Raw genomic sequence first — 23,957 nt, forward strand, 5'->3', positions numbered from 1 at the left:
TTTCTGTCTTGTCTTTTGGTTCAGGACAACCACGTGAGGCCCCAGGAGCACCCCATTTTGGCCGCTCCTCACTTGTAATTTTTCTTGAAGCTATATGGGTAGTCACGATTGCTCTCTTCTTGGGGACAAGGAGCATTCCAGAACACAGGCACCTGTTTGGGTGACTTGTGGATTCTGCCCCTCCCAAGCCCACAAGTTTGGGTCACCTCCAGCACCACCACCCAGCTCCCATCAAAAGATCTGCTCCATCTAGCTCCAGACACAGAATTGCAACTACAGGGGAGATTAAATGTAACAACAGTTCAACATCTCATGCTATGTGGTGGTGATACGGGTGTTAGCTTTCGACAGTTGAACCCTTTTGAACACTTTTTTTGTTACACTTCAACAAAGAATTTATTATCAAAACACGGAGCATCAGAGGCACAGCAGTGACCACAATAGTCATGAAGAAAGTTACTAGGTGGGGGATGAGGCTGAGGATTGAGGGCCAAGAAAGCTGAAGCCTCCCCAGGAGGGAGTCTTTATAGTCCCAGAGCTAGAGTGATGTCCACATCCCTCCCCATGTGTCAGCACCGGATTGTGCATAGTCAGGGAAAAACAGAGAAGGGGAGAAAGTCCCATCTGATGACTGTGCTCAGGAAACAATCCTCCTCGCCCAGGCCTGGTTCTTAGAAGACAAAATAGCCCTCTTCTAGCCCTGAGCCTGTCTGATATATGCAGTTGGTTCCAAAGATCCAGTTCTGTTATAGCCTCAGCCCTCTCAGGCAGATAGGGAGGGAGAGGGTTTGAGGTAAAAGCAGCCTTGGTTGACATGCTGACACTTGGAGGTAGGACAGGCATGGCAGACCCCAAACTATAGACTTAAGCAGCTGCGAAGAGAACCGAGGAACTAGGGTGGAGGTGGGGCCTCGTGAGGCACTTCCTCTTGCGCGCTTGCGCACCTACCCAAGCTCTGAGCTTTGCACAGAGAGCCTCGCGCCCTTCAACAGCAGTTGCTCACTCGGATGCAGCAGGTCGGTAACAGTTTCTCCAACCAGAGCCCCAGCGTGGCTCTCGCTGAAAGTAACCCGGTGGCCACACTGCCGGTGCGACTGCTCAGGGATGATCAGGTCGCTGTGCAGGGCAGTGACCATGCTAAAAGTTTCCAAATGAAGATGAATGCTCATGGCTTCACCCCTGAGGAGCTGGTGGTGCAGGTGGACGGCGGAAACCTGATGGTCACCGGCCAGCGGCAGATAGAGAGTACCGACCCGGTTAGGGGAGGTTACCGCATGAAACAGAAGGTGCACCGGCAAATGCAACTACCTCCGGGCCTAGATCCCACCGCCATGACCTGCTGCCTGACCCCTTCTGGCCAACTGTGGGTCCAAGGCCAAACCCAGTGGCGGCATCCTCCTGAAGCCCTAACAGGATCATCAAGTTTCAGAAGCCGTGGCTCTAAGAAGGGTTCAACCTAGCTTGGCCTAGTAAACAACAACCGTGGTGTGCAGCAAACTTAAGTTGTCTGCTGTCTTTTCTGGGGATGAATGAGGTCAGAGGTAGGGGGTTGGAGCTATACATAGAAGGATGGAGGAAAGGCACCTCCAGGTAGTGGTCCTCCAAGAATCAGATCTCTGGCCCTTGGAGAAGTAGGAGGGGGCAGTGTGGCCTTAGCTGCCAATCAGAGTTAAGGCCGGGAGCAGCAGAGGGCTGGCAGGGCCCAAATGTGACCTGACTTCAGAACTAGCAGAAAGCCCTGAGATCAGGATTGAACTTCGTGTAGGTAGGGGTTGCAGTGAAGGACAAAAGTGGTGAAGAAAGCAAGGGGCTGCAGACTTGGCCTCTTGTCCAGTCCTGAAAGGATCCATCCCTCACAGGCTTGGTATAAGCCACCACCAACAACAAAACAAAAACAAAAAAACACCACAGAGGTTGTTTCTTCAGAGTCCAAAGATTTTTTTTTTTTCCCAACCCAAGCTACATATCCCCCAATGTAAACTGGTGGGGGATAGGCTAGGGGATGGTTTAGAGGCAAATGCAGGACCCTTAACTTCAAACATGGTCAGCCCCAAGTCATTCCTATTCCACCGGCTACCCATCAGAGCTAACAGCAAGAACCTCTTTCTCTTGGTTACCATGACCACCAGCATCCCCTCACGTTAGGGGGGAAGCTTTTGTTTAGCAAGATTCAGTGGTTCATTTAAATTTAGTGAACTAGAAAGGACATGGTCTGATAAACTCTGCCAGAGAAAGACGAGGAAGACAAGTGTGAGGTCGATCGATCGGCTGACTATATTGACAAGATACTGATTGGTTACATGTTGAAGAAAACATACAATACAAAATACAGAAAAAGTTGGTTCCATCCCCTCCCACTCCCCCCCTTACCCACCCACCCCCAAATACTCATCATCGTGATTTGGTCAGAACAGGGCTCAGAGCCAGAGGTCAGGTGACCGAGGGTGGAGGGGTCATGGGCAATGGATGCGTGGCTGTCACAATGATGCTTCGGTAATGCTGCGTTTTCTCTCCCAGCTGGGAGTTGGGTGGGAAGGAGGCTGCAGCCTGATGACAGCCAGCTGAGGGCAGAGCTGCCTGTCCCCTTCCCAGCCCAGGGCCTGCCCACCACCCCAGACTAAGACCACTCCCAACAAGGTAAGGATGTGGATGCTCTTGCTAAGGCTACTCTTCAGCAAGAGGGAAGGGAAGGGAAGGGAGGGGTAACTGTTCCAAGCCCCGACCCCACAGACAAGGGGGTGGGGGGCAGGAGCATGTGGCTACTACCAGCAAAGGACAAATGGGAGAGTATAGTAGAAAGGGGGGAAGTGGGAAGAGCAGAAGATCATATATATTAAAAAAGTGACTTAAGACTTAAAATTGAATTAGTATTTGTACAGAAAGGTGCAGGTGGAATAACTCCCTCCAGCCTAGGATCAAAGTTATACTGAGAAATCATGGTGGACCCCTCCCCTGCCCCCAGTGGTGGCCCGAGTCGTTAAGTGCGATTGGTTAGAGTGGATTCCAGTCGGGTCATTCAGGCGGAGGAGGTGGGGGCAGTGGCAGGCAAGGGGGGCTCAGTTGCTGCAGCACTGGCTCCGGCTGGCTGGGTTGCTCTCCTGGAGGTTCACCCCTCGGGTCCCGCCTGGAGCACCAGCTGCATTCTGAGGCTCGTTCTTGGGAAGCTTCTTAGCTGTTTGAGAGAGAGAAAATGTAGCAGTAGGGCCACCCCAATACTCTCTGCCAACTGCACTGGAGCAGTCTGGTCCTTACCTACTAATCAGTGCTAACAAATGGAGGACTGCTGTCACCAAGTACATTTTGAGTGTTTCAGAAAACTGAGACATAAGAAAAGTTAAATACCAACACCACAGAGCTCATTAGTGGTAGAGCCAGGAATGAACCCAGGCAGGATGACTCCTGAGTCAAGTGAGCTAAAAAATCCTAAGAAGGGGTAAAGGACAGCAATGGCAGGCTCTGAAATGGGTGGCAAGTGAAGAGTCAGGAAGTAAAATGTTCAAACTTTGCCTTGGGCTTCAGACAGTGCTCAGTTCTCTTACATGTGGGAGTCAGATGGAAAAGACAATGAGTTTATCAGAACGTTAAAAAAAAAGTGCAAGTTCTGTTGAAGGGACCCCACAGACCCACTAGAGAATAGCACATAAGGAACATGCCTTTGGTGATGGTGGGAAGGGGACAAGAGGCAACTTACCTATTGCCATGAAAATTTCATTCACGTTCATTGCAGTCTTTGCTGATGTCTCCATGAACAGCAAACTGTTGTCATCTGCGTAAGCCTGTGCTTCCTGATTCTCAACAGAGGCCAGAAAGAGGATGGAAAGGAAATGTTGGTAGGGGCCAGGGCCCCGGATAAAATGTTCACTGTTCACAGTCTTTACGTACAATAGAGACTGACTGGACAAATGCAGGGTTTTTAGGACTAAGCTCCCCTGCTCCAGGTTCCCCCTGAGGTCTCTGCTCCACACTCCCAGCCCTCTTATTCCACACAGCATCGTAGCTCACCAGTATAAGCAGATGCCTTACTCTAGCTTCCCTAGGTCCATTCTGCATTCTTGCCCTTCAAAATCACCAGGCTTGGACATACTTCTGGAAGTTATCTTACAAATACACTTGCACATTTGGGCAAAAGCACCAAAGTATGAGGATGCTACTTGTCATTACAAACTACCAGAAGTTATTACAAACTACCTAGAAGTCCATCAATTAGGACCTGGCCCAAAGAGAAATTAGAAAACACAGTATGTATAGCATACTGCCATCTATGCAAAGAAAGAGATTCACAAACATATGGACATTTCTGGAAAGAAAAACTGGGGAACTTCAGGGAAGAAAGGCTGAGTTTCTAAGGAGAAAAGAGAGTGAATGTATAAATTTTACTGTGTACACATTTTATATGAAAAGAGGACTTCTTTATCAGGAAACTCAGTTCTTAAGATGAAATAAGAAGCTTCACTCATTCACAAACACACCCATCACCAAAGAAAAAGAACAAGGGAGAGGCAGGTGGCAGTTCCTCCAAGGCCCAAGGTTGAGCCATGGAGGAACGGAGATGAAAGCTGCGTGCTGGTCCTTGTGTGGCCCTTTATACAGCCCCTGAGCAACCCAGGGAGGCCTGGTGGAGCTGGCTCACACATCCCCAAGTCCTGTCATTTCCCCACCTGGAACTCCACGGCTCTCTTGCTGGCCAGGTCTGCCTTGTTACCCGCGAGTGCAATGACGATGTTGGGGCTGGCCTGCCTCTGTAATTCCTTCACCCAGTTCTTGGCCCGTGCAAATGTATCCTGAGGAGACAGGGTCAAAATGTCAGGAGGCATTCTGCCCAGTGCCACTCATGAGTGAAGCTCAAGCTGGCAAAGCCAAGTTATCTAAGATGCCACCCCTAAAGATTCTGATGAGATGTCCCTAATTAACAGAGGAAATCTGCCCACATCCCACCCAAGAACAGAGGGCCAAAAGGCCTGAAATGGGGGCATTTATAGCCAATTCCTGGGGTTTCAAGATGAGGGCAGGGCTAGGGTTGTGGCTCAGTGGTAGAGCACTTGCCTAGCATATGTGAGGCACTGGGTTCGATTTTCAGCACTGCATATAAATAAATGAATAAATAAAGGTCCATCAACAACTAAAAATAAAAAATACTAAAAAGAAAAAATAAAAAAGATGAAGGCAAGGAAGAAGAGAAAATCTTTACTGTGTTGGTGATGTCATAGACCACGATGGCAGCCTGGGCCCCCCGGTAGTACATGGGGGCCAGGCTGTGATACCGCTCCTGTCCAGCTGTGTCCCAGATCTCAAACTTGACTGTTGTGTCATCCAAGCAGACAGTCTGTGTAAGGAAGGCCGCTGTAAGAGAGAAGGTAGTGTCACCAGGCAAGGATGGGTTAGAAGCTACCCCTACATATTTTCTAGGCTTTGATACTCAGAAGCCAACTGTTGAGATGGGCACTTCCAGACACTCCAGATAGCCACTGCCCCCAGCTTGGACCCAGAGCCATTTCAGTACCCTGTGGCTTGATGTTCAGGGAACACAGGGAACCTAACAGGGGAACATGAAGCACTTACGCATATGCTTCAAAGGAGGATACTCAGTGCTAGAAAAGACAGCCTGGACACAGCACAGGATCCCAGACAGCTCTGTGTAGAAAGCTGTTTTCAATGTCTGCCCTCCCCCACCTACTGAGGGCCTTGGGCACCGCCCCACTTCCCCCTTTCCAGCTCTGGACGAATGTTGAAGGGGTAGCAGGAAGACTGCTGACATGGCTCATTTTGTTTCCAGCTGCCTGGAAATCTCCTACCACCCAAGAGAGCAGAGAAAGGATGACTCAAGTCCAAGGCTGATCCTGGCTTCGAGTTTACAGTGACCACTCAGGTGAGAGGCTGAGTCCAGACCCTAACTCACAACCTAAATACTGACCAATGGGGAATCGACAATATGCACTGAGCTCCACAGAGGGTAAACTTCAACTTCAGCAATGCCAACCTATTACCAGCTGACTCACCAGCCATTCCCATCTGGAAAGCAGGAGGGGCCAGGGCAGATACATTGCTCCTTTTAGTAAGAAGAACCCTCATAGATCCAGAGCTAGCTTCTCCTTCCCTGAGTCCAGGTCAGTGGAAAAGGCTCAGCCAAGGCCACACAATAAAAAAGAAGCTGAACCCAGGTAACTCCTACTAGTCATGACATGGAGTCCAGCTACTAGATTCAATTATAGGGGCTAATGAGAAAGAGGTGCTGCAATCTCAGACATATTTAGTCTCTGTGTGAAGTCAGATTCTCCTATCTAGGCCAAGGCATTTCTTTGGCCTCTCTGAGGTATCCCATTTCCCTGTGTCCACTCACCTCCAATTGTGCTCTCCTGGTACTCATGGAATTGTCCCTTGACAAAGCGGAGGACGAGACTGGATTTGCCCACTGCAGACTCCCCTAGCAGAACCAGCTTAAACTGACAAATCTTGTTCCCAGCGGCTGGTCCGTTGGGCCGTGCTGCTCCTCCCCGACCCGCCATGGCCCGTCCCGCCGAAGTAGTACCAGTGAGCGTGGGGATGGGGGCCGGTGCTAGGCAAGGAGGCACTTAGTGGGGAGGGGGCCTCCAACTGCAGGGGAGAAATAAGAGGCATGGGGTTAGTTCTGAGACTAGGGAGCCCTTCCTAAATTACAGGTCATTCTCCTGCCCTTCCTGATGACTCAGCTAACTGCCTCCCTTCCAGTTAACCCAGCCCTTCAGCCCAGAGTCAGGACAGCACCTCACTAGGCCACCTATGGCAGCTGGATGACTCAAGTCAACAAGCTCTTTGGGATGTTAATAAGACCACAGCCTGCTCTGTGCAGAGCCAAGTAGATGGTGAGGCAGATGAGGGAGGGTACAAGGAGTGTAGGTAGAAAGTGTGTCACATAAGGTGCTCAGCCACCAGATGGGCACGCAGGGCCAGGGCCTAACAGTGCAAGTTGTTATCAAAACAGCCAATGTTCTCCAGAATGAGCCATTCTCTCGGTCTGAGGTGGACTATGAACCTCTGTGCACTGGAATCAAAGCAATGTTTCCCCTGCTCATTGAGAGCCTGTTTCCCCAGTCCTCTCATTCTTGATGGGCCAGGAGTCTCACACACATTAAAAAACAAAACACACACGAAAACAAAACATACCAAAGCCAATGCTCTGCTGGCAGCCAACTGCCAGCTTTCCCTTTTAAATAGAGACCTCAATTTCATTCTCTATTGGCAGAGGCAGGGGTTGACACACAGAAAGAACAAGGGGAAGGCGAGAGGGGTGGGGGCAAACAAGGGACAGCAAAACCTGCTCCCACAGGTCAGCAGCTGGTCACTCAGTGAGCAATCACTCTTGAGTGACAGCTTCAGAGGCACAAACTGTTTATAAACTTTGGAACTGCAAAGAAAGATGAGAAATCTAACTCCAGAAGTCTCTAGAAGACTTGTACCCAAACACACTGAAAATATTTTATAAATGAGAACTCTGAATAGCTGTTAAATTCGGTTCAGTGTTTGGACCTGCAAAAGTTTTTATTAAATGCCCTTTGCAAAATGGAGTCCAGAGAGGAGAGAAAGGGTCAGGGAAAGCCCTGACCTGCCCCTGGGAAGGGGAGCATATTCCCTTAGGGTCAAGGGATAGGTGTGGATGAACAGGACATTTCCATGGGAAGCATAGGATCTATGCCTGTGCAAACAGCTGATAGCAAAGGGCTGGCTTTTTTTCAGCCTCAAATCGTTTCCACATTGGAGTTCTCCCAGCGACTCATTTAAAAAGTGAGCTTCAGGAAGAGTGATTCACTAACCAGGAACAAGTTTCCTTTCTGAACAGTACCAAAGGTAAAGAGCTTTGAAATGGGGCCACGTCTTCCCCAAAAGTACAAGGAAGGAAGTATGGAGGGGGGGGGCTCAACTGGTAACCAGAAATGCCATTTAAATATATCACAGATAAGATCCTTTCTCATTCCACCCCAAACAACAGCCAGGCAGGTCTGTGCTTTCTGAATCCTCGAGAACCTTCTTCATCAGGCTTATAGAAGTTCTAGGAACTCAAGAAGCACTTACTAAATGAAATCATTTTTAAAGACAGATAACATTTACTGAATAACTGCACAACTATTATCTCCTTTAAGCTTTAAACGATCTCCTATTTTTGAGATAAATAACTTGATACTCAGATACTAAATGCCCTGCTCAAGGTCACACACAGCATATAAGTGAGAGAGCCTAAATGCAAACTTGGGTTGCCACTCATACAAACTCATTTGTTATCACCTGCCATTCTTCCCTCTGTGGAAGAACAATGAAGGCAACTTCCACTCTGTTCTGGTTTTGGGTTGCAGAGTGAATGAGACTCTTTTTGGGACAGTAGTTTTGCTGGCCCAGCCAGGTTTGGCTTGGTGGCAATCAGAGTGATTTTGCAGTCCCTGAGTACTCCCAAATAGTGGGAGGAGACATCCTAGGTCAGACACAGCAATAGCAACAGCTGGTTACTACCATGCATGCTCATGACACATAGTCCTATCTGGGCAATGTAATGTGGCTGGGTTCTAGACCAGGTATGAAGGAGTGGGGCAAGGGAAACAGGAAATTAAGTCCCTAATTCTAAAAAAAACTAAAGCAGCTAGGGAGCAACCAGCACCTACAAGCTGAGAAAAACAGAGGTAGCACATTTCCAAACCTGTCCAGATAGAATGTGATTTTTTAACAAGCCTGAGGGAAAGAAAAGCAAGTCTCACGCAGTGGTTCTCAACCTCGTCTATATAACAAAGCTATTTGTACATCTGGTCCCTGGAGAGCCCACTATCCTCAAGTGCCACTGAAGCTCAGCAAGGGTTAGAGCAACTGGCACTAAGCAATGGATACAGGCACTAGCTTTGCACATTACAGGATGTGACTGTCTTCTGCCACTTCTGGGCCACCTTGTAGAAGTCATTTGACCTGAGTCTCACTAGTGTTATTAGTGACAAGACAAGGATAAGGGTTAATGAAAGCATCTACCGAGAGTCTTGTACATGTATTGTTGAATCATCAGCAGCTAATAACATTGACATGATCAATTATAATACTTTCTCTAAGACTATTGGTTAACAGACACAGGCCTCCCCAGTGAACCAAGAAGGCTCCATCTGCCTTAAACTGACTGTTGACATGTTCTTCCTGCTCACACTGATCCTGCCTTCCAGAGTCACCTGAGCACGCCCTTTTTTAATTTTTTGGTGGTTGGGGAAGGGTACTGGGGATTGATGGGGATTGAGCCCAGGGGCGCTTTATCACTAAGCTATATCCCCAGTCCTTAATTCTTTTTTGAGACACTCTTGCTGAATTGCTGAGGGTCTTGCTAAATTCTTGCCTCAAACTGGTAATCCTCCTGCCTCAGCCTCCCAGGTCCCATGGGATTACAGGCATATGCCACCACACTTGGCAGACCCAGCATTTTTTTACAGTCTGCTGCCTCATGGTTTTCCTGGCCCCACTTACTGATCACATGAGCAGCGGTGTCCAACCTTCTTAGACAATAAAGCACTAAGGAAGATGACTTTGCTAATGGGGACCTGGAGATATGAGGGTGATTAAGTCAGGTGAAGGTCAGACCCAGGGCCCCAGGAAGCCTTAGCCCTTCTTTCCCAAGATTGGGAAACTGAAGACATTTCTCTGCCAGGTAGCAAAGGTGAAGGAATTCATACTCACATACTGAGCTGTCCTGCCTCCCGAGAATAGAAATCTTTGCTCTTGAACTCATGGTAAAAACTACCTATTGTTACAACTCAAGTTTTTAAAGCAGTTTTTTAAAATGACATAGTAAAAGTAGTCTTAGAGTCAAAAGTCAAATTCTCCTAAAGACCTAAAGGCATAGTCAAAGTTGCCTTTAAGACACAGAAGGGGCCAAAGATCTCTCCCCTCCTCCAAGTATAATGGTAGCAACTGAGCGTCAGGCCTACAGCAAGACTCTCCTTGTTGTGCCCCACTTCCCTACCCTCTAAACAGAATCCTGGTTGGTTCAGCAGCCACTGAGAATGGGCACCAGTCCCATTCTCACATCTTCCACAAGAAAAGCGACAGATGCAAGGAATTAGGGGTACCCTATTCAGGATGTCTTTTCCAATGGTGCCATGTGAGAGGGCAGAAGGGATATGAACTCCTAAACACTGGTTCTATGCACAGGCCGCTCTGGGGATGAGAGTGACTAGAGAAAGAAAAGAAGAAATAGTAGGACATTGTTCTTCTATGCTCTGGAGTTTTCTGTACTTTGGACACTAGAAGTACTTTGATCAGTGCTTTTTAAACTTTTTTCATCAGAATCACCCAGAGTGTTCAGAAAAAAACACTGGCCAACTAAACTGGTCACTCTACAGAAAGAGTCCAGAACCCAGTGCTTTCTTTCTTTCATCTATCCACTCATTTTTTGGGTAGGGAGATGGATACCAGGTATTGAAACCAGGAGTGCTTAACCACTGAGGAACATATATTCCTAGCCTTTTTTGTATTTTATTTAGAGATAGGGTTTCCCTGAGTTATTCAGGGCCTCGCTGAATTGCTGAGGCTGGCTTTGAACTCAAGATCCTCCTGCCTTAGCCTCCCAAGCGGCTGGGATTATAGGCATGTGCCACCACACCTGGCTCATCCATTCATTCTTGGGGCTTAATCGAGGGGCACTTTACTACTGAGCTACAACCCCAGACCTTTTTATTTTTTGAGATCCTCCTGCCTCAGCTCTCCGAGTTACTGGAATTACACCAAGCCTGGCAAGAACTCGATGTTTTTAAAATAAGTTCCCCAAGTGATCTTAAGTAGCTGATTTAAGTATTGAGAGCTTTGATAAAGAAATATGTAATCCAGGATAGAAAGGCACTCTGATCAGTGTCAAGGACAATACATGGCAACAGATTGGGGTGGGGTCTTGATTTCACTCAACAATGAAGTCTTCAAGACACCAGATACTGCTGGAAAGTCACCCGTCCCCAGTCTCCATTAGAAATAATCACCTTTTGCGAAGCACAGTGGCGCATACCTTTAATCCCAGCAGCTGGGGAGCCTGAGGCAGGAAGATCTGGAATTCAAAGCCAGTCTCAGAAACTTAGCCAGACCCTGTTTCTAAATAAAATATTTAAAAAGGGGCTGAGGATATGGCTCAGTGGTTGAGAACCCCTGAGTTCAATCCCAGTACTAAAAAGATAAAAATAAATTTTCACCTTTCCATAATCTATGAAGTCACCCACTATTTTTAAAATATCTTTTAGTTGTTTTTTAAAAAATATTTATGAGTTGTAGTTGGATACAATACTTTATTTATCTTTATATGGTGCTGAGGATCGAACCCAGGGCCTTGCACTTGCTAGGCAAGGGTTTTACCGCTGAGCCACAACCCCAGCCCTCTTTTTAGTTGTTGATAGACCTTTATTTATATGTGGTGCTGAGAATCGAATCCAATGACTCACACATGCCAGGCAAGTGCGATACCGCTGGGCCCCAGCCCTACTACTACATACTTTTTATCCTTCCTGGTAAAAGGGTGAGCAATTCCAGCTGATGGGTGTCTCTTGTGCTTCCTGTTTGCTTAAGAGACTTCCTCTAACTCAGAAACCCAGCACTGCCTGGATAGTGAACTGATTAGGGAAAACAGACTGTTGACCAGAGGGTGGGTGGAGACTCTCTCAAGGTTAGCTGGGGTAGCTTGAGAACCAGTGACCCACCCAGGGCCCCCTGGAGGTCATTCTTGTCAGCAACTTCAGCTATACTTTCCTCCAGGAAAAAGCATTCCTGAAAATATTTAACAGGTAACATGGTGCTAGAGAAGGCCACAGCAGAAGCAAACTTGTTAGTTTAAAGAGAAGGAAACACAGGATATAGAGGGAGAGGCAGAGAGGTTCAAAGGCAATATTAAAAGGAAACTAAATGGAGCCAAGGTTCTGCAAATGCTCCAGAGGCTCAGATTAGCTGAAGATCACTGACCTATAGACTCAAGACCACAGCTCTTCCATGCAAAGGAATACCACCACTGCCGGCACACAGAAAGAGAGGAGAGCCTCCCAGTAGGACGACCTTGGCTTCTAGCTGGTCACAGACTCAAAGGTAAGAAAACTCTTGAGGCAACAGAAGCCATCTTAGGTATCCACACACCCAACCAGCAGGATACTTGGGAGGCTGCACCTGATTTGTTTCAAGTCCTGGCTTCACTGTTGCTCATTTGTGTGACCCTGGCCAAGTCACACAAGGGATGGCTTCTTATCAACAAAATGATATTATTTAATACTAATTACACTAGGTTGTTGTAAAGGTTAAATGAAACAACACATAGTGTTTAGCATAGTATTAGGCTGAGGGTAAGGTTCCAACAAGTGGTAAGAGTATTAGACTACCGGCAAATTAACTAGCTTTGACTCATTGGTTGAAGGAGCTCAAAAGGGTCTTAAAGACCTAATCCTATCCTTGCCAATTACAGAAAAGGAAATGAAAGTGAGGCAAGGTGACATAATCAGGGTCACACAGCCAGTTGGTGGCAGAGCCCAAGCCTAAGATTCATAAGTCAGGCAAGGCTCCCCTATCAGAAATACAGAGAAAGCCCCCAAGAACATTAACAATGTCTATTACTACATCTACTAAGAATTAAATCTTAGTAGATGGGAATTTGACTTTCTATGGGTACTTAGTAAAATACTGCTTCTAGCAAGGAAACACGCATTTCTATCAAACTAAAAACAAATAAAACAAAAAAATCCATTCTGATGAATGGAAAGGTTCTGTATCTTGACTTTAGAGGATGCAAACAAATGCAAAAATCCATCAAGCTGTACACTTAAGATCTGTAAATTCTTGGCTGAGCTGCAGTGGCCCACACCTGTAATTTCAGCTACTCAAGAGGCTGAGGCAGGAGGATTGCAAGTTCAAGGCCAGCCTCAGCAACTTATCAACACTAGACCCTGTATCAAAATTAAAAATTAAATAAAAGGGCTGGGGATGTATTTCAGAGGTAGAATGCTCTTAGGTTCAATTCCCAGTACTGGGAAAAAAAGAAAAGTGAACTTAACTTGTATATATGTAAGCTACATGTTAATAAGAGGTTAAAAAATGCTAATGGTATAGAATTTTGCATATAACATATAACAATAAAAATTAAAGCTTAGAATTGATACTAATCTATTCTAGCTTCCCTGCATATAAAATATTTTCTGCTTCCTCTTTAGTATGAAAAGATATAGAATAATATTAAAGATAATAAAAAAGATGATGCCTAAATTAGATGACCCAAAGAGAACAAAGGTATCCAAATGTTAAAAGTAATGGACAAGATAATGGGATTACCATAAAAATATGATTATTACATATATATTTTTGGACTTAACTGTGGGCTGAAGAATTTTACAATTATTTCCTGAAAACAAAACAAAAAAGCGCTAATATATATTGTCTTTTTCAAGGAGGAGAAAGAGGTTACATTGTGATGCTTTCTGCTCCCCCACCAGTCAAGAGTATCTGCAGAAGAGAAAAAGGTTTAGGGGCTAAAGGGGTAGAATCAAAGACAGTGGCACCCTCCTGAATAAGCATGACTGTGGCACTGCTACACATAGGGCCTGCATCTCACCTGGAGAGTGTAGCAGAAGTTTGGTTCCGGAGGCCAGAGGTTTAACAGCCCATGTTGAAATCCAGTGAGGACTCTAATGGGAGCTGGGACTCACTCCTCACACCAGTAAGCAGTAGGCTCAGGGGAGGAGGCAGCAAGAGAAGAAAGGGGTGCTGCCTTTACAAAGCCACAGAAGGACTCTTTCTGGGGAAAGGGAAGTAACACTCAAGAAGGGCACTCAAGGTGAGTTGGGTCCCCTACAACTAGGACAGGCTCTTGAACCTCCCCCCAGCCTACTCAACTCCCTTAACTGGGATTAGTTCCAATTCATTCCACCCCTACGTTTTTAAATTATTTTTTTTTTAAGTTGTGGATGGACACAATACCTATATTTATTTATATATGGTGCTGAGGCTCAAACCCAGTGCCTCACACATGTGAGGCAAGCACTTTACCACTAAGCTACAACCTCCGCCCCCAATTCATTCCCCTTTTAATGATAAGACTTCTGAGGCTGAGTGTCTAGACTTCCACATCACAGTGAGGCCCGCGGGAGTTCCGGAGAGGCCCAGCCCAGACCCCAAATTCCTCCAACACCAGCAAAAGGGGCCAGTGTGCAGGGGCACCAAGGGGCGTAAACCCTGGAAACACATCACCAAATGTCTAGAATGAACCTGGAGCTTTGCCAGGAATTAGCCAGGATGGAGTACAGCCAGCTCTCATAGCCCTTTTCCTAGTGTAAAAGGCATGTTGGATCTCTCCAGACAGATCCTAAGCTGAGTTAGGTAGAAACCACCCCTGAGGCAGAACCCCCAGCTTCCTGCTCTAGCAAGAACTCCAAGAAATCCTTTCTTGATCTCCAAGCTGCTTTCTCAGCTGAACACAGCAGCTGGGTTCCCTGGAGAGGCCCAGAGAGGCAGAGTCAGCGGTAACTTTCAGTCGAGGATGGAAACCTCCAGTGCCTGCTCCCTCTCATGCATGTGCTGACGAGGCTTGGTCAGTGTGGTCTGCCCATACTGCCCAGGAAGGGCCCCATGGTTCATGAGCAGCTCGATGATCCTCAGTCATGGGCACTGTAGACCAGCAGAGGATCCAGAGGCTTGGATGGCAGTACAGCAAAGCAGTTTGACAGGCAGGTGACCGTCACAGCTGTACCAGTCAAGGATCATTTGTTCTACCTACTGATTTCTGAGGCATTCCTGAGACAATTCTCCCTAATGAGGTCTCCAACTCTGCACACCTAGACAGTCTGGCTATGGTAGATTCTCTGCCCCAAACACAAGCTCAACTTGAAATGTGGCACTTTCCACAGCACCATGTCCACACATGTCCAGGCACAGGGCACGGGGCAGGGGTGGGGAGAATGGGACTGCAGCTGCATGGTAACTTGTATTCTGCCAGCTAGCTCTTCCCCTGCCAGTGCCAGATGAGATGCTAAGAAAACGGGCCAAGGCGCTTCCCTGGCTCCAACACACACTTGCTGTTGTCCCAGGATGGGCAATGCATCATCTAGATGCCCATCAGGATGGATGTGGGATTCCTGCTGATCCACAATTCTCACAACGAACTTGTATCTGTTTTGCTTGTGCAGTCACTACTTGGGACATTCCTAACTGGAATCTCCTCAGTGCACAGCTTATCTTCCCCTGTCTTGGGAAGGCCTCTGCAAGGGCCAGGAGTGTCAACAGGACAGCTGCCACTATTGCTGGCACCCCAGGCCCAGCAGGACTCCAAGAACCTTTGCTGAAAGCCAGGGTCACTGGCAGCACCTGTTCCCCCAGCCACTCACACCAACAACTGACACCTCTCATAAACCATTCCTGTCTTTACAAACAACAAAAGCAAGCTTGCTTAATTAAATCACTGCCCTCTTTGTTTCACTCTGAGCTCCTCCACAGAGAGCTGAGGTAGTGTTTGAGAGGAAAGCAAGGGAAAAGAATCAGGTATCAGATCCCAGTAAGCCAAATTTCTCTTGCTCAGACACCACACACACTGTGGTCAGAAGCTGCCCAGCTAACAAGGTCAAAAAGTTCTGAGATCAGAGGGACAATGGCTGCTCTCAGAAGCCTGGACACCAAAGAACATTATTTCTGACATACTCTTCTTTCTTAATTTTGGCTGAACAAAATGTAGAAATGGTGCCAGGTAAAAAAAAAAATCAGGCATTGAATGGGTCTAAACAAGATTTGATGAATGAATCACACTTCTGCTTCCATGGCCCCAAATTTTCATAAGACTCCCGTAGGTGATCAAAGCTGGGAGAACTTGGGTTGAAAGTGAGAAGGCAAAAGCACCTAAGGGTATTATTGCATGAAAAGGACCCACAAAACAAAATCCCCAGAGGCTGGACTGTGGGTTTTTCTTGTTTTAACAGAAAATAACATCAAGCCTGACATATTGTGGCTGCTCATAAACATGGTGAACTGAGCAGGTGATACAGGGAGGCCTGGGTAGAGTAGAGGGGGCAGCTGAGGGCTTACATACATGTCCATTTGCCAACTTGGACCCTTCAAGGGAGCCACAGGTCAGCTGAGGAGATGCCTCACTTACTCTTGCACAACTTCTCAGGCCCTGACACACAGGGGTTAAGAGTATCGTCAGACAAACTTCATCTCAAGTGCTGAAGCCACCAGGCTGGTCTTGTGTTGTGTCACTGAAAGCACCTAAAAAATGGAGAGACCAGCACCCTGGCCTCCCAGGGTTGCCGGGAAGATGGTGCACGAGAGGCTCTTAGCAGAGAGGACTACAGCAGCACTCAGTAATGCTCGCCGGCCAGGGGCAACCCTGCCTCCCAGTCCTGTGAAGCAAGTGGATATCTCCATACTCATGTTCAGACATCCTTCCACATTCCTTTCACCTCCAGTTTCCCTGGACCCCATTCTTCAGTGGTCCTCCTTTGAAGAGAATGCGGAATAGGACGTCTTTCACCAGTTTTCTAGAAGATCCAGTGTCCTGTCAACAACTCAGTCTCGAATTCTCTGGATACACCCCCAAGGCCACAAGAACACAGGAGGGAACCACCATCACTTGACAAATCAGTACTGAGTTGAAGCCCCCAACCAGGCAAATCATAACCCCCTTTAAAAAAGGGGGGGGGAACCACCACACAAAGCATCTTGAGCCCCAGTGCCCTTCCTTCCATCTCAAAGCCTCTTTCAGGAAAAGGAAGAAGTAGTTCAGTTGCAGGGGGGGGAAGGGGGGAGAAGAATAGGGCAGCTGACGAAGAAACCAGAGTTCCTTTTAAAAACCAGGCTGAAAACGCTCGAGGTTTGGAAATTGGCGTCATTCATCACCACAGCAGTCTGAGCAGCTCACAGAGCAATTTGATGACTAGGAGAACAGCCAGGGTGAGGGAGGCCACCCACGCCCTCCTCCATGCCTGGGACGCTTCTGACAGAGCCACCTGAAGGGGACACACACAGGGCTATGAATAGAAGGCAAGAGGCTTGTAAACCAACTCCTGTTAAGATCTGGAGTTAGTGTTCCAATAGGCTCAAGTTACACATCTTCAGAGGGTGACAGTACAACAGAAGGATTTAAGCTATTCAATGATTCAGGATCACAGCTCAAAGTGACAGCCTGCCCTGAGCCTTCCTGGAGCCACAACACTGCACAAACCCTCCCAAAGGGGAGGTCTGTTTTTGAATGGCAGCAAAAGGGTCTAGAATATGTGGAATTTCACATGGAATCTCAGACCTAGAATGTAGGAAGGTTTGGCTGGAGAGCTTAGCACTTGAAATAGAGAATGATTATATATCCTCACACATTCTCTTCCCAACTGGATAGTAAACTCCAAAGTAAATACCAAATCTGACCATTTTTGGATCAGATGCAGCATCAGACTGGGGTACAAGGAGAAGGAAATATGTGAGTAGAAGAGCAACAGCCTGCTGGAGGGACCAACTGCCAGGACGGGAGTTGATTCTCACAGTATTCCCAGGTACCTTTCTACCTTACCACACTCTGGAGTCTCCAGTGACTATGACTAACCATCACAAGAAGGAACAACTTGAACCCACTCACATAACTCTATATCAGCAAACTAGCGAAACTGTTCACTAAAAAGGTAATGGCCTTGGAAAGTCAGCTGATTCTAGGGCTGGGGCAGGAAATACACAAAGAGAATCTTATAATACTAAAAGTAAGGAAATACTGCAAAAACAAAAAACCTCACAGTGATAGAGTAGGTTAAAGGCAGCTAGAAGTGCAACTATTGGTCAAAGCTGGAACAATGTGAGCAATAAAAGAAAGCAGGATTGTATTATAAATCAAAGTGTAAAATAAGTATCTGTGAATCAATACTGATATATAAATAATTGAAAAAATAAATGAAGGAGAATAGACAGTTCTTGTGTAGAAGAATTTAATAATTCATGTAGTTACTCCACCCATAAGGAGGAGGGCTTAACTCCCTTCTCCTTAAGCGTGGGCTACAAGTACTGATGTCCTTCCAAAAAATACAGCAGGATGAGAAGGGGCTAACTTTACAGTGAACACAGGGAAGAAACCTGACAAACATCACCTCAGCCAAAGTGATCAAGGCTGACCTAGACCATGATAAGTCACATTGACTATGTGCCCTTGATGGGATGGTGATGAAAATGGCACTTTAGGTCTAAAGTCTTTTCCCAAACACTCCTAATCATAAGGAAAACATCAGACAAATCCCAATCATGAGACATTCTACAAGATACCTGACCAGTACTCCTTAACACTACCAAGGTCATAAAAACAAGGAACTTTTGAGAAACTATCAGCTTAGGGAAGCTTAAGGAGATATAACAACTAAATGCAGTGTGGGCTCCTAGAACAGAAAAAGGACAACAGATAAAAACTAAGATCCAGATGAAACATGGACTTTAATGTACAGAGCTAATGCAAGATACTAATAATGGGAAACTGCATGTGGGGTTTGTGAGAAAACTCTGCACTATCTTTCTAACTTCTACAACTATTCTGAAAGAAAAAGCTTATTTATTTATTTTTTTAAAAGGGATGGTGGTGCACACCTGATTCCAGTTATTAAGGAGCCTGAGGCAGGAGGATCGCAAGTTCCAGGATAGTCTGGGCAACTCTACAAGATCCTACCTCAAAATATTTTTATTTTGGGGGACTCAGTGGTTGTGTGCCCCTAGGTTCAGTTCCCCCTGCTGGGAAACCAAACCAAACAAAAAAAGGGGTGGTGGCTTATCTTATGACAAAATGATATCCAAGGATAGCAGTTATCAAAAACACACATTCCTAAAGATGAGTTAATTTGACAAAGGGGAGGGGTAAAAGGGATGTGCAGAAAGCAGGGTTGGTGGGAACTAGAAGTGAGCAAAGGATTACAACAAACACCACAGGTTTAGGAGTGTGGAGTCCAAAGGCCAAACCCATGGAATACTCAAGGGAAGCTGCTCTCACCACCTATTGCTGCCACCACTCTTTTCTTTTTGCAATGCTAGGTATGGTATCTAAGGCCTCACACAGGCTAGTCAAGCACCCTACCACCAAGCTACACTCCCAGTCCTGCCACCACTTGCTTAAGACCAGCCTCTCAAGATCAAGCTCTGTGCAGACATGCAGCACCTGTGGACAAGAGTGAAATTCACTTGTACCAAGCTTTGCTAAGTGATGGCCTGGGTCGGTGCTGCCTCACCACACACAACTGCAGAAGTACACTATGTTCTGTGCTGCTACCAGACCCAGAGCCACACCCACCCTCTCCTATTTAAACCCTACACCGGAAACGGAAATTTGGAGAGCTCTACCCTCTGGAAATTTGGTTTGTGACATGCCCAACCCCCATCATCTGTCCTGATAATCCTTTTTTACCTGTTTGCTCTCTGAACATCTGTGAACAACATTCTGGAGAATGGACTAAAGATGGAGTTCAAGCTGAGAATCGGATGAATGTAAATCTGGATCCCAGGTTCACCACATCCAAGTTAAGTGAGATCATGAAGGGTGTGATGAAGGAAGTGGGCAGGCATGTGCCTCAAGGGCAGGTTTGGATGTCTGCCCTTCCTTTTAATGACTCCATAGGGGGTCTACTATGCAGAGTACCATGCTGGATACTGGCCACACCAAGATAAAGTAGATCTGTGCCCTTAAAGGGTTACACACCATAAAAGGAGGTAACAGAAGCAGGAGACAGTAGTAAAAAGAAAGTCCATGGAGGAGAAAAGCCCTTACCTCCTTGGGACTTGGGAGAACTTCACTAAGGAAGTCATAGGCAAGCTGAGCTTTGAGAATAAAGTGGAGAGAAGCAGCTTCCAGGCAGATGAGATGGACAAGAGCTTTCCAACCAAAGGAAACAGTATACATTCAGCCCAGAAATTCGGCAAGGAGAGGCTGTGTTGCATAGTATACACTCAATTCTAATAAGTATACACTCAATTCTAATCCTACCTCTGTTACTTACCCAGTAGTTCTCCACTGTAAGGTGGGGATGAAAAACACATTCTACTTCCTGGGGTTGTTATGAGGATAAAATGTGTATGCTTAAGGCCCAGAAGAGTGACTGACACACAGTAGCAAAGCTTAGTTTAGCTTTAATTTGTATTATTGTCTCTGCATACAGGAGATGGGACCATTTACTCTGAAAATAAGTTTCTTATACTGCCAGGCTATAAATGTAGAGGACTCCTTCAAAAAATATTCTAATTCTCTTCCGCCAAAGTTCTTGGAAGCATTATCACTTGAATTTGGGGACATCCTACCTCAAGCACTGCTTCTCAAGCAGCTCCAACAGAAGTGCCCTGATTGGAGCCAGGGGAGGAGAAATACAAATCTCAGGAATTTGAGAATCAAACCCAAGCAACCTGCTACTTCCAAAATATTGTCTTCAAGTTTCCTGTTTTAGCTTAAATTTATGCAAACTTTGCATTCCAATCTAGAATAGATCCAGGACTGCTTTAATATGAAAATGCTTATAACTTAAGACTGGAAGTTTCTAAAAGATGCAAAACCTTATCTAGTCAGTGCCTCTGGGCATTCACAGCAGGTGACCTCAGGAGGTCTGAGAATCCCAGTGAGAAAAGTGCAATGATTACCTTAGCATTCTCTTCTGGAAAATGGGAACACAACCCACATTTGTTCTATTCAATATCTACATAAGGAGACAATATGTGAAACTATCAAGCAAAGTCCTAACCATAATAGCAGACATTTGGTACTAGTATTAAATCAGAATTCTAGGGATGAGTTACTATGCACCTTAAAAATCCCAGCTACCTGCCAGAGGCAACTGCTATTTTGGGAGCATCTGTTCCACATCCAGCACTGGACTAGCTCATTTACCCTTTGTCTTCTTTTTTTTTTTTTAATATTTATTTTTTAGCTTTAGGTGGACACAACATTTTTATTTTACATTTATGTGGTGCTGAGGATGGAACCCAGTGCTTTGTGCATGCTAGGCAAGTGCTCTACCACTGAGCCACAACCCCAGCCCTTACCCTTTGTTTCTAATTTTGCAAGATATTTAGTATTCCCATCTTATTGGAAGAAACAGGCTCAATGAGGTCAAGAAACAAGCCTAAGGTCACACAACTGGTAAGCAGGGGAGTCAGGATGAGAATTCAGTTCTGGCCAACTCCTAAGCTCTAGCACCTTTCACACCACCATACCACCTCTGTTGACTAGGAAAAAGTTACAGGAAGGAAGTTTTAAGAAGTATTTGTTTGGTGGGGATGAATTTAAATTTGTGACCTTACTCTATTTCCATGTAAATTCTAGTGAGAGGAGCAAACAGTAGGCAGCACCAAAGGGAAATCAGAGGACCAATCTCAGGCCAGCTCTGCTGGTTCCCTAGTCCTCAGCCTTGCCCAGTGGGACCCTGGGGTCCATTCACTTTTACTTTCATTTTCTAGCCATCATGACTTTCACTCACGTTCCCAGGAAACTAATGGCATGCAGACATCAGGAAACTCTTGGGCCCTGAAGGGTACTGGCTTGGGACTCCTAACAGTCATGCCCTCCAGAGGCAGAGCAGAAGAGGTTCAAGAAAGAGGACAGGAGGATGGTATAAAGGTAGGGGAGGAAAATGGAAGCAAATGAAGAATGCCAGTGATGAGGAAGGCTAAAGGTAAAGAGTATGCACTTGTGCCCCTGCTTGCTCACCCTGCGTGTTCATTCATTTAACAAGCAGACCAGATGGGAAGAGGGCCTGCTATTAGCAAAGATGGGGTCAGATATGATCCCAAGCCCTGGCCCAACCATTTCTAACTATACAGTCTAGGCAAACTGCTTAAGTTCCTTGAGCATCATCTCTAAGGTGAGGACACTCACACACACCCCTATCTCGAGGTCACTCAGGAGCAATGTATGTGAAAAGAATTCTGTAATTTTACAATAATTTATAAATATTCGTTGTTACAGTCCCCCTATAAGCAAACACAAAGGCAGAAAAAGGCCAGCTAGATGTGAGAGGCAAGAGGGGAAGAGAGAAGCAGCCTCAGAAAGGAGGGAGGGGCTTCTATCCCACCAGAGCCTGCCTCCTCCTGCACAACAGTGTCAGATCTATTGGGATTCTACAAGTTCTGAATGCCAGAGGCGGCTGCATAACCACCCATAGCTCTAGTCTCTCTCAAAGGGAGAGTTTCTCCTTCTAAAACCTGTTTCAGAGTCTGAGGACTCTTGAAGAGCTCCATTCCTGATGAGGTAAGTTTAGCAGAGTCTCTCTGCCCCTCTCTCAGAAGCACATGCTGACTAGATCAGAGAAACTAGGCTGATGGAGGGAGTCTCTAGTGAGGCCACAAGGATATAGAGATTGTAACCCAACTATTGACCCTAATAAGAAATGGTTTGTCTAGTAAAAAGAAAAATAAGTGCATCACAGGTCAAGCTCCAAATATTATAAGAATTAGACATTTGCAACTAGCCGGAAATAGTCAAAAAGGTCAAGGAAAAAACTTTAGCTTTTTAAGTAGTATCCAAGGATGGTTAAGGCAGCTACTGCCAAGCTACAGCGATTCCTAAGGATTGACTGGCTTTCCTTTCCTTCCTCCACTGTAAATAGCAAGGGTCAGGCATGGCTTCAGAGTAAGGCTACCCCTCATTAAGGTATTCTGGTCTGTACTTTGGTCATGTAAGAAACTTACAGCTTGGTTTGAGACACAGTCATTTCACACGCAGGATCATATAGCAATACGATACATAGTTGGGGGAATCAGCAGTTTCTAGCATATATGAGAAGTCCTTTGGCTACAAAAATTGGTGCATTAAGAGTCTAAAGCTGCCACTGTCATCTCAACTTACTCCTCTGTAATAAGTCCAAGCCCAAAAGGGATTAGAGAGAGACCTTGGTGTGGCACAGACCTGTTGCACTGAGCAGTCTATGTGTGTTGGGGGGAGGTGAGAATGGCAAAGAGATGGACCCTCAATTCCAGACTCCTCATGTTTTAGTCTTATTCTCTTGCCTATAGATCAGCAGACAGCAGTCCCAGGAGGAGCAGTCCCTCTGAGGCAGCTTGGAAACCACTCACATGCTCTGGGAAGACAGGGCTGAGCCTGGAGCAAGGAGGTAGGAGGAAGGGAGAGAGAAGATAATGAATGGGCAGATCCACCCTGATCTGTGATCTGTACTAGGATTGAGCAAAGCTCAGCTAAATTCTTCAGAGGCAGGAAAAGAGAGAAATACCCAGAGAACAACATAACCAGAGGACAGGGCTGGGGGCCCAGGGAGTAAAATCAGAAGACAGTTCATTCCTAATTAGTGACCCAGAATTCAAACTCTGCTGAGGTCCTGGTTGGCTCACTCTGGCTTGAGGAAGGAAGGAGCAGTGGGAACGCAACATAACTTCTGTGAGTGTGGTCAGGTCTCACTCACTCAGACCACCCCTCCACACCCCACCCACCCCACCCCACCCCACCCCCGCCGCCTAAAGGAAATCAAGATAAAATTCTTCCAGGGCTGAGACAACTGTTCTTTGGGGGGACGCGGGGAAAGAAAACGACGACAGACAGCACTTTCTGCTGCCTCTAAAAGAGAAGGGAGACAGGTTCCTTCATATCTGGCAAGGACCCTCCAGTTTTCGGAGCAGGGGGAGCGGAACTTAAGGTCCCTCTCTCCCATAACTAAACTGGACAGGCCAGAGGAGAACCGCAAAGATTTCCCTAAGGCCCACGCGAAGGACAGGTAAGCGAAGTAAAGAAGGGCTCCCCTTTTGGCCCGACGCCTGGAGAGCCCCTTAAGAGGGGGCTACGGGTCGGGGGAGGGGTCAGTATCCCCTTAAGCTGGGGTTGGGCGGGAGGAAGCGGTGCCCGGGAGAGGCTTTAACGCGGGTGAGACAATAGTTCTGGGACAGGCACACTCACCGCGGCTCCGGGGCGGCGGCGTTACTTGGGGCCGGGGCTCGGACAGACTCCGCTCCTCTCCCCCCCGGCGGTGTCCCAGGCTCCGGCCTCCACTTCCGCCTTTCAGCCGCTCCGG

The 23,957-nt window shown here is 46.6% G+C and overlaps 2 protein-coding genes across 3 annotated transcripts; one reads left to right on the plus strand and one right to left on the minus strand.

Moving 5' to 3' along the window:
• Positions 1-980: 980 nt before the first annotated feature.
• On the plus strand, positions 981-2,343 carry Hspb9 (heat shock protein family B (small) member 9). Its single transcript, XM_026387078.2, has one exon. It carries the CDS (start codon positions 1,008-1,010, stop codon positions 1,458-1,460), a length of 453 nt encoding a protein of 150 aa, XP_026242863.1. The 5' UTR covers positions 981-1,007; the 3' UTR covers positions 1,461-2,343.
• A 175-nt stretch (positions 2,344-2,518) lies between these two features.
• Rab5c (RAB5C, member RAS oncogene family) lies at positions 2,519-23,957 on the minus strand. 2 transcript variants are annotated; one of them, XM_077800516.1, is made up of 7 exons: positions 23,843-23,957; positions 22,945-23,035; positions 6,338-6,591; positions 5,189-5,340; positions 4,659-4,781; positions 3,692-3,785; positions 2,519-3,172 (listed from the first exon to the last, which is right to left on the minus strand). In XM_077800516.1, exons 3-7 carry the CDS (start codon positions 6,501-6,503, stop codon positions 3,057-3,059), a joined length of 651 nt encoding a protein of 216 aa, XP_077656642.1. In that variant the 5' UTR covers positions 6,504-6,591; positions 22,945-23,035; positions 23,843-23,957; the 3' UTR covers positions 2,519-3,056. The 2 variants fall into 2 exon arrangements, with proteins under 2 accessions (XP_077656642.1, XP_026242862.1); XM_026387077.2 differs by lacking the exon at positions 22,945-23,035 and having other exon boundaries at positions 23,843-23,956.

This window comes from Urocitellus parryii, chromosome 7 (assembly GCF_045843805.1).
Source record: "Urocitellus parryii isolate mUroPar1 chromosome 7, mUroPar1.hap1, whole genome shotgun sequence".
Classification (NCBI taxonomy): Eukaryota; Metazoa; Chordata; class Mammalia; order Rodentia; family Sciuridae; genus Urocitellus; species Urocitellus parryii.

Coding starts and splice junctions, on each gene's coding strand:
- Rab5c (XM_077800516.1), bottom strand. CDS start 6,503: ATGGCGGGTCGGGGAGGAGCAGCACGGCCCAACGGACCAGCCGCTGGG. Junction 5,341..6,337: donor CCAGGAGAGCACAATTGGAG/GTGAGTGGACAC, acceptor TCTCTCTTACAG/CGGCCTTCCTTACACAGACT. Junction 3,786..4,658: donor AGAGAGCCGTGGAGTTCCAG/GTGGGGAAATGA, acceptor GTTGAGAATCAG/GAAGCACAGGCTTACGCAGA.
- Hspb9 (XM_026387078.2), top strand. CDS start 1,008: ATGCAGCAGGTCGGTAACAGTTTCTCCAACCAGAGCCCCAGCGTGGCT.